The sequence below is a fragment of the Gossypium hirsutum genome, chromosome D09, assembly GCF_007990345.1.
Source record: "Gossypium hirsutum isolate 1008001.06 chromosome D09, Gossypium_hirsutum_v2.1, whole genome shotgun sequence".
Taxonomy (NCBI): Eukaryota; Viridiplantae; Streptophyta; class Magnoliopsida; order Malvales; family Malvaceae; genus Gossypium; species Gossypium hirsutum.
The window spans coordinates 48,996,394-49,015,256 of record NC_053445.1 but is presented as its reverse complement, the minus strand read 5'-3'; the positions used below and the strand labels follow the sequence as shown (position 1 = coordinate 49,015,256).

General features: G+C 31.1%; 1 protein-coding gene across 1 annotated transcript; it reads left to right on the top strand.

Annotated features, from left to right (window-relative positions):
• Positions 1-10,754: 10,754 nt before the first annotated feature.
• On the top strand, positions 10,755-11,966 carry LOC107892846 (protein BRANCHLESS TRICHOME). The gene has a single exon (XM_016817885.2). The coding sequence runs from the start codon at positions 10,811-10,813 to the stop codon at positions 11,828-11,830; it is 1,020 nt and encodes a 339-aa protein (XP_016673374.2). The 5' UTR covers positions 10,755-10,810; the 3' UTR covers positions 11,831-11,966.
• The last annotated feature ends 6,897 nt before the right edge of the window (positions 11,967-18,863 follow it).

Here is an 18,863-nt window from a genome sequence, read left to right as displayed (position 1 = left end):
TGTTTGACCTGATTAGTGTACACTTTGCCCAATGTTCCAAATTTCCCAGTTGGATAATAATATTATATTGAAAAAAGTAAATTTGAACAATAAATGGGATACTTCTAGGAAACCGATTCAATTTGGCTCCAACATTTGACTCATTTTTATCTTAAACTCATTTTTTAAATGAAATAAATTCCATCGGTTCACTTTTTGATATTTTAATTATTTTTATTCATAGTAAGGATTACATTGGTGTAAAATTTAAGTGATTTTATATTTATTCATTATTTTTTATACAGTTAATATTTTAACGATCCAACTGTCATCTACCATTCTCCATTCATATAAATCATGCACGTTAAGTTTAACATAAATTAAAATTTTTTAACTATTTATTTTATTTAAAAAAATTTCAATCCTTGAATATATATTAATATAAACAATATTTTAAGTTGATGTACTATAGATATTGAATCGATAAAAATATTTACATCCACTGTAAATATAAATATCTTAATAAATTTAACCGTTAAATTATTAAAATATTAATGATATAAAAAATTATGTAAGGTGTAAAACCACTTAATCCCTTCACATTATTCATATATTATTTTTAGACTAGATTTAGATTTAATAATTTAAAAATATAGTATAATATAAAAATCTATTTCATTTTATGATTCGAAAATTAACCTCAACCATATTAATGTCCAATTCACATTCTAATTGAATAAAAACATGATTAAATCAATTTCTAATTTTCCTTTCTTTTAAATCTCGTAGGTTATTCTTAATTAATATTTATTAATAATAATTTATTTGTTCCTCCAACTTAAAAAAAATTTAGTCTATCATTTAATTTTTTTTACCTTTTTTAGTCTTTAAACTTGTGACATGACAAAATTATATGTATTTAAAAAAAATAAAAATCATTAAAATTATTTTAAAAAATATAAAAAAAATATATTTTTAATGTTTTAAAATTTTGAAAAAAATAATTAAATGTTGGCATGTTAACTACGCGTATGTCACATTAGTAAAATTAACAAATATAAATTTTTCAATCCATGTTATAGTGATTTGACAAAAATATAAGTTTAACGATTAAAAAAAGTGAAAAAATAAATGAATGGCTAAAATAAAATTTTCTTATAAAATTGGAGGCCAAATAATAACATGAAAAGTAAAAATATAAACATGTCAAAATTTCCGCAATGCAAATAAATTAAGACAATTATACTTATTATTTGATACACTAATGGTGGAGTTTTTTTTATTCCACAAAAAAATTAAAAAATTATGTCATGTCCTTAATTAATATATATATTTATGAAATAAATGGTAATTGACTAATTCTTAACCCTGTTAGTGAGATTAAGAATTTTCACCGTGGATGTAACAAATGATAATCTTGTCATTAACTAGTAAAAAGTTATATAAATATAAAATAGAGATAAATTTTAAATTTACTCATAAACTTTGATATAATATATAATGTGATACATAAATTTTGATTTTAATTTAATTGTATATATTTAAAAATAAATAAATATATTTATTTAGTTTCACTAGATAAATATAAATGTTCGTGTATGAAATGTATAAACATAAAATAGTATTAGGTAAAAATTGCGTTAATAATTTCAGAAATTGAATCTTTCATGTGTTTATATGTTTAATTATTTGTTTCATAGTTTTTTAAAATAATTTAAATATGATTGTGACGTACAAACTATAAACATGTGTTTGAAACAATTAGGGCCATAAATACTATGAACATAGACATGCAGAATTAATTATTCATCCCAGCATGAATCATAATGATTTATCGTAAAAGATTCCAACATTAATCGCTCATGATGTCAATTCGCTCACGATACCATCACCCTAATCTTGCTGATTCCAATACATACACAACTATGTTATTGTATAATATATTGGTAAAATATGATAATGCAATTTTGTTTCTAGCTAATTAACTAAAATATTAGGGCATGTTTTGCAATTTCCTTTACCAAACAATTTCTTCTTCTTCTTCGTGAGCCTCGTTTCATGGTTAGATACAATGCATGACCTTCACTTTGGTTGATGTTGATATATATGTGTGTGCCTATATTAATGATATAGATGGTGACTTGCAGATGCGCGAACCACCTGCATTTTCCTGCCAAGCTTAACTAAAGTATTGGAGAAGGGGAAAGCAATGAGAATGAAGTTATGATGGAACAAGCTATATATCGTGTAACTCATGCGAAATGGTCGGGTGTTTATTAATATGGTAAGCAATGCGCCTTTGAAATTTGAATACCATCTCTTGTGGAGCGCGCCTCGTAAACTCACCAAATCAACTTCATTTTTGTAGTGATAAGTCACAAATAATCTGACTTTTATTTACTACCATAATTCCACGGAATCAGAATAAAACATTAGAAATCAAATAAAGCATTATGAAATTAAAATAGTTTTAATATATATATAATTTTTAGGGTAAACTATACAGATAATCACTCAACTATAATTTTTTTAAGCACTCAAAATAAAAAGTTTACAATTTAAGCATTCACGTTATATAGTTCAGTCATTTTGGTTACTCCCGTTAAACCACAAACAACAAATTGATGTGACTGTTAAAAATTCATATAATAATAAATTTAGCGTTCAACTTTTATATATTGTATCAATTTAGTCGTATATTTTAAAAAATAATTCTTAAAATTTAAAAATTATATATAAAAGTAGATAAATATTTTGAGAAAGATATAATAATAAATTTAAATTTTATATTAATAATATTAAATAAAAATAATGATATTAGTATTAAATAAAATAAAATAAAAATTCTGCCCACCCCGTTTTATTGATCTACTGGAGTAGATGTGGCTTCATTGATAGACTCTCCACAACGAACGGCCCCTTTGGTTGAGCTCTCGAAACAGGCAATGATACAAAACTAAAACCTTCTTCTGGGGATGAGATTGTTCGAGATCAAAATCAGTCTGCCGAGGGTGCCGATGATGAGCATCTGAAGCAGGCAGTTGGTGGTAATTCATGACCTACGAATGCAGACAGCAAGATTGGTTCCTCTCAAGAAAAATCTAGAGAGCTGAATGTACATTTAACGTCTTCAAGTATTCCATACACTGCAGACTCATATCTTGAACATGATCAATTAAAGGAAATTGTAACCATTGCTTTAATCAATTTGCCCTCTGCAAGCACTGCGGAGAAAAAACTACTGATATTGGAGATTGCAAAGAGCATCTAAGAAAAAGGAAAGTGGGAGGTCCGGTGGGGGAGGGGGAGAGGAAGATGGACGGGGTGGAGAGGGATATTTTATTTAATATTAATATAATTATTTTTATTTTTATTAATATTAATATAAAATTTAAATTTATTATTATATTTTTGAAAATATTTATGTATATTTATATATTTTTTAATATTTTTAAAATTATGATTAAATTGAAAATATTTATAAATTTTGAGGGATAATTTTTTAAAATTATGACTACATTGATATAATATGTAAAAATTGAATGTTAAATTAGAAATTATGCACTCTACTTTTAAATTATCCCTGAAAATTTATAAATATTTTCAATTAGATTATAATTTTAAAAATATTAAAAAATATATAAATATACATAAATATTTTCAAAAAATATAATAATAAATTTAAATTTTATATTAATATTAATAAAATTAAAAATAATTATATTAATATTAAATAAAATATCCCTCTCCACCCCGTCCATCAAATTTTAAATTGAATTTACTTAAATAAGTGGATCTCATCAAATTTTAAAAAAAAATTAAGGAGGGCCTCCATCACAAAAGGTAATTTCGTCCTTAATTTACAATAAATTAACTTTTTATTTTGAAGGTGCATGTCACCTTCTCAAGGCATAGCCTTTCAATATCTCATTTACTTTTTTGCAAACCAACTTATACTTTTTTGCAAGGTAAGCATTGACCCAACAAATGAGAAAGTTGAAGCCATTTAACAACTTTGCTGTTCATAAAATAAGTACTCAAAAAGCCCAAATTTATTTTTCTTCGAATACTAAGGTGTAGAGAGGGAAGTGACAATTAGGAGAAAATTTGGCTTTTGGGTCGCGGACAATCTAGGCATCTACTTGGGAGTTCATTTTAAGACATTAGAGAGTTTATGAAAAACACCTAGGAGTTCATTTTTGATAAAATTAGGATGCGTTTAAGTGGACATGTTTGAGTCTATACAGAGACTTGTGTAGCCTGCATGCCAAAAGTTTTCTATTGACACCAACTTGTTCAAAACCTGGTGGCTCCTCCATTAGATCACCATTAAGAAATGTGTTATTAATGTCTATTTGTTGAAGTGATCACTTGTGAGTTACTACTGAGGCAATAATTGTTCAAATTGTGCAAGCTTTAGCTATTGGACTAAAGGTGTCTTGAAAATCAAGACCTACTTTTTGAGCATATCCTTGTGCCACCAATTGAACCTTGTAATGATCAGCTGTACCATCTACTTTCTTTTTTATTTTGAACAATCATTAACACTCAATATGTGTTCAATTCTCAAGCAAGGACACTAAACTCCAAGTATGATTCTTATGTAAACTAGTCAATTCATCATGGATTGCTTCTTGCCACTTGGGACACCTCATGGCAGCATGAATATTTGTAGGTAAAAAAGAAGACTTATCAATAACATTATAAAATGTGAGAGGTAGTGAAGCTTGTGCTAACAAAGTTAGGCCCAATTCTACAATTTGTCGATACCTACACTCAATCAATCCATTTTGTTCTAATGTGTGGGGACAAGTAACGCGATGTTGAATCTCACAAAATTGCAAATGAAAAACCAAAGAACGAAATTCAACCACACTGTCAATCTGAAGAATTTTAATTTTCCTATCAAAAAGTAGCTCAACATGTTTTTAAAGAACAAGAACAACAATTAGTGCTTCAGATTTATGATTAAGACCATATAACAACTGATGAAGCAAACATAGGACAAGATGAAGTTGAATAAGAAGATGAATCAAAAGGTATGATAGTGTATTTTAAACATAAGAGCAACAATACAAGATATAAAAGAAGGGGGACTATAACAAGTGTTAAAAGCAAACACTTGTTGAGGAGTAAGAAAAGTGTTTGATGGTTGCTAAACATGCATATAGGTAGTAAGTGTTTGCAGTGAGGAAAAATATGAAGCAGGTAACACAAAAGTAGTAGGTGTAGGTAATTTGATGTGGGTCTCAAGGCACAATTTCAGACCCATAAATGTGATGGGTTCACACAACCTCAAGGCCCAACAACAATGTCAAAGGTGACTAGATCAAAGAAAAGATTCGAGGACGAATCTTTTTGAGGAAAGGGAGAATGATACATGCACGAATGGGGTGAAATTTATTAGATTCCAATCACCAAAACTGTCAATTTTTAGGCTTGGGAAATCAGCAGACTTGCGACAACTTTTTGGATGAGATCTTGGCATTTTTGGGTTGAGATGTCTCTATGACGTTTGAAGATCTATCTCTTAGCTTAGAAACGCATTTTGAATCACTTGATTTTGAGTTTGGGAGCTCAAGTTATGACCGTTTTAGTGAAGACTGCGCTAGCAGAATTTCTGAATGACAGGAATTATGAGTTTCGGGATTTTAATTCGAGTTTAAATCATATTGGGTTTGATTTTTAGGCTTAATTTTTATTATACATGAGCCCAATATTGTATTTATCATCTCTTATTATTTTATTATTATTTTATTCCAATTTTTTTATAATTATTAAGTATTTTAAGTTATTTAGGAGTTTTATGTTAACAAGAAAGTTTAATTTAAAACTACTTCTTGTTTAGATTAAAATTAGAGTTCTAGTATATACTTAAGAGTTTTATTTAGATTTATTTAGCTAGCGTATATATAGGCCTTACAATTCATTCAATTCATTATTATTCTATTTTTCTTTTGAGTTAATAAATTCTCTTTGGGTTTTTCTTTTCAAGAATTTCTCTTCAGTTTCTTTTAAGAGAGTTTTAACAATCTTTTTAGATTGTGGGGATCATATTCAAACTTTTTCTTGCCAAGGTTTCTATCTTGGAGGGGAAATTAGAGCCACTTGAAGGGGGTTGTGGATTCTTCATGTTTCCAAGGCTTCTTAGGACTTCTACACGCCACGCTCTATCTTTTCATTTATCTTATTTATTCACTTCCTTAATCTTTAATTTATTATTTTATTTTAGTTATTTTTTTAATTATTTTATCTGACTTGGATTCAATTTCGTTTCAGGTTGTGTAAAATCTAAATTTTTTTCCGAACGTCTAGAGCCCTAAGTCAAACCCGCGACTTTGACAAACTTTACAATCCGCTTCCGCATTCATCCTTTTCATCGTTTATCATAATTGAACACAAAAGTTAACTTGATCTGATATGGTCGAGGTGAAGATGATCTTATAAAAATAGTAACAAGAGAAGTTATGCCCTCAAAAGATGCATCAAATTGATAAATGCATTTAGATACAATATGACCTAGTTTGCCATATAATTAGCATTGAGGTCTAGAACCATTGCCATATCTTCCTCTCCCACAAGACCTAAAACCAATTTCTCTTTGTCCTTAATAGTATGGTCTAGGTGAGTAGCTTTGTTGAGAATCAATTGACTTTTGACCACTATCACTCTGTAACTGAGATGCAGAAACATTAGTTTGAATATGAGATTGTTGTTGTTGAACAACAACATTGGAAAAAACAACTATAAAAGATGAAATTAACATCATCTGTCGAGCCACTGCTTCTAATGAAGCAGAAGTAATCCTAGCCAAATCATACTCTTTTTGGATTGACATAATAATTGATACATTATTTTCATTTTCAAGAGTCAATCCATTAAGAATATAAGATTGATGTTCTTCTTCAATAATTACTTGACCATATCCAGATAAATTATTACATATATGCTTTATTTCGACAAGATATTATGTCATGCTTTTATTATGTTTCTTGACATTATGCAACTTGCATTTAAAATGCATTTTCTTAGTTCGAGACTAATTAGCCAAAACTTGATGTAGCTTTGAGCATGTTTCATATGATGAATCTAAACCAACAAGATGTATATACAGTGTAGGACTAACATATGACATTAACCAAGATGCTAATGCTAAGTCTTGTTGTTCATAATTTATAAATGCAGGATTCTCGATTTGCTTACCATCAACATCCTTCACTACACGAGCTGTAATAGAAACAGTACATTCTATATATGATTACAAATGATGGCGTTTTAAGAATAAAAAAGAACATTTGCCTCCATGTGAAATAATTGCTTTCATCCACCAGTAATGTAATATTTTTAGTGGAAAGCATAGTTGCAGGTCCAGTATTGATCACTATAGAACTTAATGAAACAACTGCAGGACTGTCACTTTGATTAGGACTTTTTATTAGCACTATTGTTGAGGCTAAACCACTAAGAAAAACACACAAATTTAACAATCAGATTTACAGAAAAGCACCATGGATCATAGCTCTGATACCATGCTGGAAAATTAACTAAAGATGAATAAGAAAAAATAACAAAAGCAATTGAAAGAAACTTAGAATAAGCGATGAAGAGATAATACTCTATTCTAATCGATAAAAAATGTGAGTTTTACACCAACATATATACACAGAGATATATCATTCATTGACCACCTAACAAACAAGCTAATAAACGTAATAATTTTATACCACTAACAGTTAGATAGCTTATTGACATCAATTATACAACTGCTTTAACAAACTCGCACACATTTAATAGGTGCTTGATTATCTCATACTTTATTATCTAACAATCCTAAATGATGAGTTTTCCTATAGATTATGGCCTACTTTGACATTTGGCATTAAAGTCGACTCTTGGATTCCAATAATGAGTCCTTATTTAAGTGAGAAGTTGTCACGCTATTAGAGAAAAATTACGAAACTCTTATTGTTTATACATGTAACAAAATTCGACTAAGCACATAAATGTTTGCACCATCCTTAATTTGTAGGACTTGGCTTCAGACAAACCAAGTCATAATTTAATATAAAAAGTAAATTGTATTTAAATTATATTAAAATAATAAAATAATAATCTATTGGGATAGATATAAAAATTACACATGACTTTTAGTCTAATGTATAATTTGATATATGAACTTTGATTTGGTACAATTATACATATGGAACTTTGATTGTGGTTTATATGTACACTTTTTTTTTAAATTTTGATTCAATTGTACATATTTAAAGAAATAATTACATCCATTTATTTTCATATAATTGTCTATGTATGCAATATATAAATGTAAAATGGTGCTACATCGATAATATTATTAGTAGTTTTAAAAAAATTGAATCAAATTAAAGTTTTATGTATAAAATTGTACAAGTGTTAAAGTTCATGTATAATATTGCACATTAGACCAAAATTTATCTATAGTTTTGATATTTATCTTTAACTTATTTTAATATTTAAAATATATTTTTAAACAGTGAAATGGGCTTTTAGGCCCAACTAACCTTGTTCAGGTATGAAACCTAAGATCTATATTTTTTTTTAAAAAAAAATCTATGACCTAACTCAATTTACCCGTCTCTTTAAATTTTTAGAGCGTGTTTGAATGAAAATTTTTTAAAAAGTTGAGAATTTTAAAATGTAAGTATTTTAAAATTCATCTATTTAATATATTGGTATTTGTAATTACTTTGTTTAGATAAATAATTGATTTATGAAAATTTTGGATATTAAAAGTTTAAACATTAAAAGAAAATTATAAAAAATAATTATTTTAAAAATAAATAATATAAAAATATTCAATATGGATATCATTATATCTGTAAAAACTGTAAAAAAATGTTAATAAAATAAATTTTAAAATAAATATATTTGAATAAAGAAAAATAATTTTTGTGGGATAATGTGTATTAAATAAAATAAAATATTAAGAAATTTTGAAAAACCACTCTTTAGGTGAAATTTGGAAAAGGAAATTGAATAATAAATTACTCACAAATTTTGAATTTCTGTGATATATTTACTCAAACAATAAATTATTTTTTAAAATTTTGAAAAAATCTCTCCTATAAATCCTTCACCTAGATACACCATTAATCTTTTATTATATTATTTTCAAATTTTCACAATATAACATACTTATACCGCATTTTATTAGTTTTTCTTTTCTCTAATTTTTATGTAAAATGGTTGATATTTAAAATTTGTGAATATCACTCTTAACAGTGTTGTATCAAGTGGTCGAACTTACAATATGACTTATAACTACATTCATTTATTAGTTTAGAAAGTGGGGCAATTTACTTGTCTGTACCGCAGTTCCTCTGTATGAACCACAAGAAGTGAACCAAGATGACTGAATTCTAATCCGGAGAAAGATTGCAGTTCTTGGCACATGGGAAGTTCCGCAATGTCTTAAAAGGTTTCAGTTCAAAAGTCAATGATTTATAAGCAGTTCACTCACCGGTGCTACCAAAGCCAATCTCCAGAAGAGGGCATGTTTTGTCACGTTAGTGCCAAATAAGTAATACCCAAGTCACATTCTCAGGTACAGTGCAATGGGCCCTGAATTAAAACCTGAATGGGGGACATCCATGTGGAGCCTGTACGATTAATAAACAGACCATTGTTTCCAACTCCATCATAGCTTATAATGTCCCTCTTAAGGACTTGGCAAAGCACTCTCGACATCAAAATAATTGTTTCATCCACATTCTAGTCAGAATTCCTATGTCTGGTTCTACTGCTTTTTATTTGTGAAGAAACGGTTTCCAAATTAAACTTTTGAAGTGGTGGGCTTATTTTAATACTAGTTAAATGTTTATGATGCTGTAAAGTAACAGTAATCAATCACTTGTATCATCAAATACACATGTGGGGGGGGGGGGGCTGCAGGAGCTGAATAATTGCACTGAGATACGTATTATTGAGATACTGAGGTAGGCCACCCAATGTTAAAAACTGTGGGTGACAAATCTTTTACTGCTGTAGTTGTTTGTCTTCTGTCAGGGCTGCTTCTTTTTTTTGTAGAAGGATCAATGCAAAGAGTTGGTTAAAACATTTTGGTTTTCCAGAAAAAAAATGTCAGTAGAGGAATATCAACATACCCCCACCAATATGTCCATTGCCATAGATGTAAATATTCCTTACCCAGAGAGGCCCCTGCTCTATGGCAACCAAAGAATAACATTCATTGGACCTATCCGCTCTTTGTCTTAAGTACTTACATCTCACATATGTTAGAATATTTATGGGAAGGTATGACTCATTGAATTTTCTTTTTTAAGTATACCCACTTAAAAGCTCTCAAAGAATAAAGATTTAGCTGATAGAAGAGTCGAAAAAAAAATCGAATTGAACAATAGTGTTCGATTCAATTTTATTAAATACGATTCTATTTCAATTAAGTTATTATTAAAATTTTATCTTGTTTGATTTGATTTTTGGTAAAAAAAAGTTGTTATTATTTAATTTATAATTAGATTAAGATAATAAAAATAAAATTATAAAATAAAATATTTAATTTGATTTGACTTAAAATGATTGTTTTTATGTCAATCGAAGTGTCCACTTTAATTTTTAGTATGTCAAACATTAATTTTTAGTATGTCAAACAACTTATTTCTATATTTGAAAGATTGACAAATTTTAAAATAAAATGTTTGGACTATGTTGGATATAAATATTTAAATATATTGAAGTTGATTAGTAAAGATAATTTTTTTTGGAAAAACATATTTCAAGGATTGAATCTTATAGTATTTTTGCATAATAAATCTCTACTTGTGGAGATTGGATGGGAGCCTCCAAAACATATCTTCCAAAGAATGCATTGGGCAGACCACCTCCCTTAGAACTAGTTTTAAAGTTCCAGGATAAATCATGGGCCTACCGCAATAGCTTTCTTGACAGGGAAAATCCCCATTACGAAAAAGAAAAGCAGCAAAGTAGAAAAGAAAAGGAAAAGCGACAACCAAAAAGCTCATATACAATGAAAGGAGAAGATATGAAGGATATGCTGATGATGATGAAAAACAGAAGCACTGGTAATCTCAGGAATGGGATTAGCTGGAAATTTTACGAAAACCCATTTTATTATTCTAATCATCAACAACTACAGAGCCAAAGTAGCAAGCACCTTCATCATCAACTGATACCAGTAATGGATTCCGACTTGGGTATTGCTCGAGCCCAGATCATCGACTTGAAAGCTGAGGTGGAGTACGAACGTAAAGCACGTAAAAAGGTGGAGTCTCTCAATAAGAAACTGGGTAAAGAAGTAGCTGAAGAACGAAGGGGGAAAGAAGCATTGGAGAGAGTGTGTGAAAAGCTTGCTAGAGAAATCACTTCAAAGAAATCAGAGATGGATCGAATGAAAAGAGAGTTCGAGGAGGAAAGAAAGATGCTAAAGATAGCTGAAGTTTTAAGGGAAGAAAGAGTTCAAATGAAGCTGGCCGAGGCCAAGATTTTGTTCCACGAGAAGTTTAAAGAATTGGAGGAAATTAAACGCAAACAATCTGATATTGAAAATAATAGCAACGCTGTTTTCGATTCAAGAGAGTCAACGAGATTTGCATCGAGTGAACAACCATCATCATGTTGCCATAATATAAACAGTACTGCTACTGTGTCTTCATCAATGGCGGTTCAGCAAAAAGAATCTCAAGAAGCTGAGAATCCTCACATAAAGCGAGGGATCAAAGGGTTTGTTGAATTTCCAAAAGTGGTTCGAGCAATTGGATCAAAGAGTAGGCGTTGGGGTTCAAAGCTGGAGTGCCAAAAAGCACAGTTAAGGATTCTATCCCCATCCAAGTAATTGAACTTTCGTTTTTAGGAGGCTTAAAACTTTCTTTATTTTTGCTTGTTGAATTGTTTCACTTTATTGGTCATTGCTCCCATACCCAAACTATCTTGTTCTTGATAGTTTATAAGAAAATAGTAAATTTATGCTTTGGGTTTTTAATTTGCTAACGGTGTCAGGATGTATATAATTTCCTGTTCATTGAATATTGCAAGATTGGATAATGGAAAGATGTGATAAAAGCCTCATTGAACAATATGTTGGAGAAACCTTAAGGTATGACAAATTGGACAAAATATGCATTATACCAGTTTTCTTAATGGGAAGGGTTAGGGAGACCTTAATTCTTCTGAAAGTCCATCACTAAAATTTAATCAAAGTTCTTTTTCATAATACAATAGCAAACAAAATCATAAGCATAAAAGATTGCTTTACTTTTTCTTTTCCTTTATTTTTTTGGAAAATAGACTTCTCATAGTTTAAGTTTGGGTTTAGAGTAAGACTTCTTTTTCAACCGACCACAAGAACTGTTGCTAAAAACTATGGCTAAGGATGCTCCTAAATTAGGGATGCTAGTGGAGATCCAAATATTCATCGAGATATAATTCCATTTTAACCTACGTGGATAGTATATATTCGATATTTTAACTATTATTCATAGTAAATTTAAAGTTGATGTGGATAGTTTATTTTTTTGGATATGTTTATAGTATTGTGATTAGGGGTGTAAATGAGATACTAGTGCTCGTAAACTATCTAAGTTCGATTCGAAAAAAATTCGAATTCGATTTAGTAATTGTTGAGCTAAGTTCAAGGTCGAGCCGAATTTGAGCTTAGTAATATTTGATTTGAATGGCTTGTGAGCCTTATCAAGCTTTTCATATCTGTACATTATTAAATTACGTTTTTACTTTTAATAAATATTATTGATCCTAAGCTTAATTATTGAATCAAGCTCGAACTTTAGTACAAAAATTTGTAAATGAGCTTAATTAAACTTGAGCTTGTTTGAGCTTAGAAATAGATGTTGAATTGAGCTCGAGCTCGATTTTGGCACTATTCGAATTCTGCTTGATTCATTACACCCTCAATTGTGATAATGCATTTCAAATATATTGTCTGCCTTTTTTATTAAAAATATTATTTAATTTTTTTTCACTTATTAAATTTAAATATTTAATTATTTAAATTAGAATGAATTTAAGCTTAGATAACATGATTTAATACGATAATAAAACTACCAATAGATCACTCCGAGCTAAGCTCAGGCATTATAGTAATACTTTATGGCATTATAATCAAAATATCATTTCTATAATTTTATCCAAAGCACCATCCAATATTTTTGCCATTATTAATGTTGACACCATTTTTTTTGGATGAAAACGGGGTTGACTTGATTTGAAAACGAAACGGGAGTCGCCACCAATCCTTTTTATGAGGTGTGATTGGTTCACCTTGAAAAATGGTTGTTTTTAATAAATAATTTGATTTTATTAAAACAACAGTTTTAGTCCACGAAATTTAGAAAATGGGTTCGGGAGTCGGTTACGTACGAGGAAGGATTAGCACCCTCGTAACGCCCAGAAATTGGTACCTAGTTGATTAAATAATGTCTTGATGTCAAAAATTTTAAAAAAAACTTAAAAAAATTTTAAAATACGATCCTTGTATTAAAATGCAAGAAATTTTTTTAAAAAAAAAAAAGATATATTCCACGTTAATCGAGAAAGAAAGCATCATGTCCAGTAAGTTAGGACACAATGTCTCGAATTCCCGACACATAAAAATGCCAAAATTTTACTCATTTAAAAGACATTTTAGCCATCTCGGGTTTAAAAATGAGATCACGACCAGTAAGTTAGGACGTATTTCCTTTTTTAAATCCCGAGATCATTTTGAAATTTGAGTTCGAAAAGTTCGTGCATTTAGATTTATCGAGAAAATCGAAACCCAGTAAGTTAGGGTACGATCCTCTCGAATCTAAACACGAAATATTATTTATTCAAAACAAGTTTTGATAAACACGAAGTAGTAGTAAAAAATGTGAAAGCAAATTACATTTTTATGCATGGCAAAACCATAATGAATACGAGAGTATAAAAATGACACGAATAATGATAACAAAAAAAAGGCAAACCTACAACATATGAACAATAAAATATAAGATCGAAATATTCATTCAAAATAATAATGAAAATGAAATAAATAAATAGTAAATACAAAGTAAAACAATGGTAATGAATAAAAATATAATATATATATGTTAGAATTGTAAAGTACAAAATTATAAAAAAAATAAAGAAAAAAATAAAAAATCTATGTACATAAAAATGTGTAAGTATGTATGTATATATCTATTAAAAGGTATGTATGAATATGTATATATATACTTAAAAATTATCAAATATAAAAAATTTATATAGGTATGTATATGCACATATATGTATATAAAATTAGTGTACATATATTCGTAAAAGATATATATAGATATACACATAGATATTTTATAAACTATAAAATAGATAAAATATGAGTATTTATATATGTATTAAAAATTCTATAAAATATATATACATATATATATGCACTTGTACAATAATAATGATAATATAATAGGGAATTATAGAAATAATAATAGTAATAATAACATAAAATTGCTAAAATATGGGCTAAATCGAAATAAAAATGAAAATGTAGGGCGAAATTGAAAGAAAAATAAAATAAAAGGGACTAAATTACAGAGCGCGCCAAAAAGGGAAAGGATCAAATGGGCAAATAACCCAACCGCTTCAAAACGCAGCGCAGCAGTGGGCCAGATTGAAATAAAATTAAAATTATAGGGCTAAATAAAAAATAACAGAAAATAACGAAATAGGGCCAAATTGAAGCGCGCCACAAATTGGAGGGACTGCGCCCACAAATAGACCCTTAAACAAAAAGGAGCGGGTCCTCAAGTGCGGGATGGGTCGACGCGCGGATCCCCTCCCCTAAAACGGCGCCGTTTCATTTTGAATATAAATAATAGAAAAAAAAACTAAAAAAACAATTTAGATTCATTTTTTTAAAAAAAAAAGGCTGAGAGAGAACTCTCTCTCTCTCTCATTCTTTCAGGCCCGGCGCCGGTCATCGGCCGAACTAGGCCTCCGGCGATTCTCCGCCCTAGCGCCGCCGCGTATGGTGGCCGGAGACACCAAAATCGGATCTTTTTTTATCCTTTTCGAAGTTAAGTGCATCTTAAGCACGAATCGAAAGGCTAAATTCGAAAAAGGAGGTCCGAAACTTGAAGAACGAGGAGAGACCGCTCATCCTTCCCCTTTCGATATAGCACAGGTAACGCCCTATTCCTATTTTGTTTCGTTAAAAGAGTTGTAGAAAATAAACAAAAAATAAAAAATAAAATAGAAGACAGTAAATAAAAAAACGCAAGATCTGAGAAAATAATTTGAAATCAACCTTTTTTCTTTTGCTTTTTAATCTTCTTATTATTCACTGGTTGTTGTTAATTCATTGTAAGAAAAATACAGACATGGTGTTTGGCTTTTATAGCCGATCCATTTCTATTTTCTCTATTATTTGCTACTTTGCGTGTTTCCCCTTGTTTGCAGAGTGATTTGATGCTGATGGGTTAGGTGGCAGAGTTGGTGGTTGCAAGAGGCGACGGCAACAGAGAGGAAATGACGGCGACGGCGTGGAAGTCAAAAGGGCAGGTGGTGCGGCTGAAGGCAGTAGGCTAGGGTTCTATTTTCTGATTTGCACTTTGGGCCATTTGGGCCATTAGGGTTTAGTTTTAGTGGGTTTAGATTTTGGGTCTAGGTTTGGGCTGGTAGGTAGGGTCTAGGTGGTATTGGGTTAGTGTTGGGTTTGGTTATTGGGTAATGGGCCTCGGTTAAAAAAAAATTAGGCTTGTACAGCTGCCCCTCTTTGCTCGTTGTCGTGTAACGATAACAAAGCAAAGACTAAGAAAGCCCAATTTTGCCCAGGCTTGTCGAGTTTCGACTTCTCTTGACGCTTTTCTTCTTCAGGTAGCCTCATTCCAGTCCACTGTGTCTTGTTGCTTGAATCCATTTCACTGCACTTCAGAGGGATCTGACGTGTAGCTTCAATCTTCTTCGCAGCAACTTCGGGGAGATAGGATTATCGGCTTCAATCTGAGGTGATCTACTCTACTGTAACTTCAGAGAGATCTTTTTTTTTAATCCACTCCATTGTAACTCAGGGAGATAGGATTACTAGCTTCAATCTGCTCCGCTGTAATCTCAGGGAGATAAGATCTGAAATTATTCGGTCTGCTCCACTGTAATCTCAAGGAGATAAGACCTGGTGCGATCTACTCTACTGTAACTTCAGAGAGATAAGATCCTTAGTTTTAATCCGCTCCACTGTAATATCAGGGAGATAGGATTACTATCTTCAATCTGCTCCGCTGTAATCTCAGGAAGATAAGATCTGAAATTATTCGGTCTATTCCACTGTAATCTCAGGGAAATAATACCTGACACGATTTACTCTGCTGTAACTTCAGAGAGATAAGATCCTTCATTTTAATCTGCTCCACTGTAATCTCAGGGAGATAGGATTACTAGCTTCAATCTGCTCCGCTGTAATCTCAGGGAGATAAGATCTGACACGATCTACTCTACTGTAACTTCAGAGAGATAAGATCTTTTATTTTAATCCACTCCGCTGTAATCTCAGGGAGATAGGATTACTATCTTCCATCTGCTCCGCAGTAATCTCAGGGAGATAAGATCTGAAATTCTTCGGTCTGTTCCACTGTAGTCTCAAGGAAATAAGACCTGTATAATGAACCTAATTATGCCTAATGATTAGGATGACATGATCAAAATGAAACAAATGCTCCTAAATAGACATGTGTGAATGGTGTTTGCATGAATGCAGAATTTTATTTTTCGTGAATAATCTCGCTTAGATTATCACTACTCGAAGTTTATCAAGGTTTTGTGACTGATGTGTTACAGCACCTTCTTGCTTAACTAACTTTTCTAAAGGAACACTTAGCCAAGTTGTCCCCCATTGTGAACGTCAAAGTTCAATCCTCTGGGACATGAAATTTGTACCATCAAACTCCCATTGTAACCCAAGGGTAGAAAGATATGGCTTTTCCTCCGTCTTCTTTTATCATAATTCGGGGATATAGGATCTGAACCGTTCTGGTTTCCTACACCATTCTCAGGGTGTCATACCAAAGACTTATGCGCAAATGAAGGCTCTCTTCTCCGAGGTAACCTCTTTCTTATCACTTGGTAATTATTGTTTGTTTGTTCATTGAAGCCTTGTCACCTAACACGACCTTTGTCATTTTGTTTTATCCACGTTTGGACAACAAAGTTTAAAAGGATAGTCCTGATTTAGACTTTTTCCTTTTAGACATTTCAAATTTGGTGTGTTCTAAACAACGGTCCTGTTTCAGGTTCCTTCATTATTTAGAAATTTCTAGAGTAATATGCAAAGCTCATTTGGCCTGAACATTCAGTCCATTAATCGTTATTCCAAATGTTTTTTAAAGAAATTATCATAATGGACAAACAAAATGCTATTGAGAACAAATCTCAAAATGAATGAGTTAACAAATTATCCTAAGATAGGATGAAAAATAAACAAAATGAAATTTTATTGGGAAACAAAGCTTGAAATGAATACATCAATCAAGACAACGAATTTTGCCAAAATCAAAATATAAGATAACAACAGGTGCCCCAGATATCGCAGCACGAGCTTCCCTGCATAAGTTTTTTTTTTACCATTTAATATGTGTTTAGGGAATCTACAGTATTTTGTCGATACCCTAAGATGTCGCCTACCCTTTCTTGTGATTCAAGTATAGCGAGACCACCATATGCCCCAGATTTTTGACCAAAATTTGAGTTGTTCCGTTCACCTCATGCCTCATCAAAATTTGAGCCGCCTTTTTCAGGTTTTCAACTCAAATCCCCTTTGGTCTCAATGCGCCTTTTTACGGGTTTTCACCTTGGCCTCTCCTCTTTTTTTTTAGACCCCCTTTTTTTAAGTGAAATATTTCTTGACTGAGTCTGAGTTCACAGGATTTGGCAGGCTTTTACCATCCATTTCGCTTAAGATTAAAGTCCCTCCTGAAAAAGCCTTTTTTACCAGATATGGACCTTCCCAATTTGGCATCCATTTTCCTCTAAAATCCTTTTGTAGAGGAAGAATCTTTTTCAACACCAAGTCCCCCTCGTAAAATTCTCTAAGACGAACTTTTTTGTTATAGGCTCGCATTATTCGTTTCTGATACATCTGACCATGACGAATAGCTTTTAACCTCTTTTCTTCTACCAAGTTCAGCTGGTCATATCGAGATTGAATCCATTTAGCCTCATCCAACTTTAGTTCAGCTAATACTCGAAGAGAAGGAATTTCAACTTCTATGGGTAAAACTGCCTCCATCCCATAGACTAAAGAAAACGGTGTTGCCCCCGTAGAGGTCCTAACAGAGGTACGATATGCCAGAAGGGCAAAAGGTAATTTCTTGTGCCAGTCTTTGTAGGTTTCAGTCATTTTCTCTACAATTTTCTTGATATTTTTGTTAGCTGCTTCCACGGCATCATTCATTTTTGGACGGTACGGTGACGAATTGTGGTGTCTGATCTTGAACTGACTACAAACTTCCGCTATTGAGTTGTTGCTCAAGTTTAGTGCATTATCTGATATAATCCTTTCAGGCATCCCGTATCGACATATGATCTCTTTTTTCAGAAACTTGCTAACTGCTGACTTCGTGACATTTGCATACGAAGCAGCCTCCACCCATTTAGTGAAGTAATCAATAACCACAAAGATAAAACGATGCCCATTAGAAGCCTTCGAAAATATTGGCCCGATAACATCCATTCCACACATGGAGAAAGGCCATGGAGAAACCATAACATGAAGAGGTGACGGTGGTGTGTGCATTTTGTCACCATAGATTTGACATTTATGGCACTTTTTGGCATAATTAATGCAATCCCCTTCCATTGTGGACTAATAGTACCCAAATCTCATAATTTGTCTGGCCATCGTGAAG

Bases quoted from the DNA above. Each gene is read 5' to 3' on its own strand.
- LOC107892846 (XM_016817885.2), top strand. From the start codon at position 10,811: ATGGGAGCCTCCAAAACATATCTTCCAAAGAATGCATTGGGCAGACCA.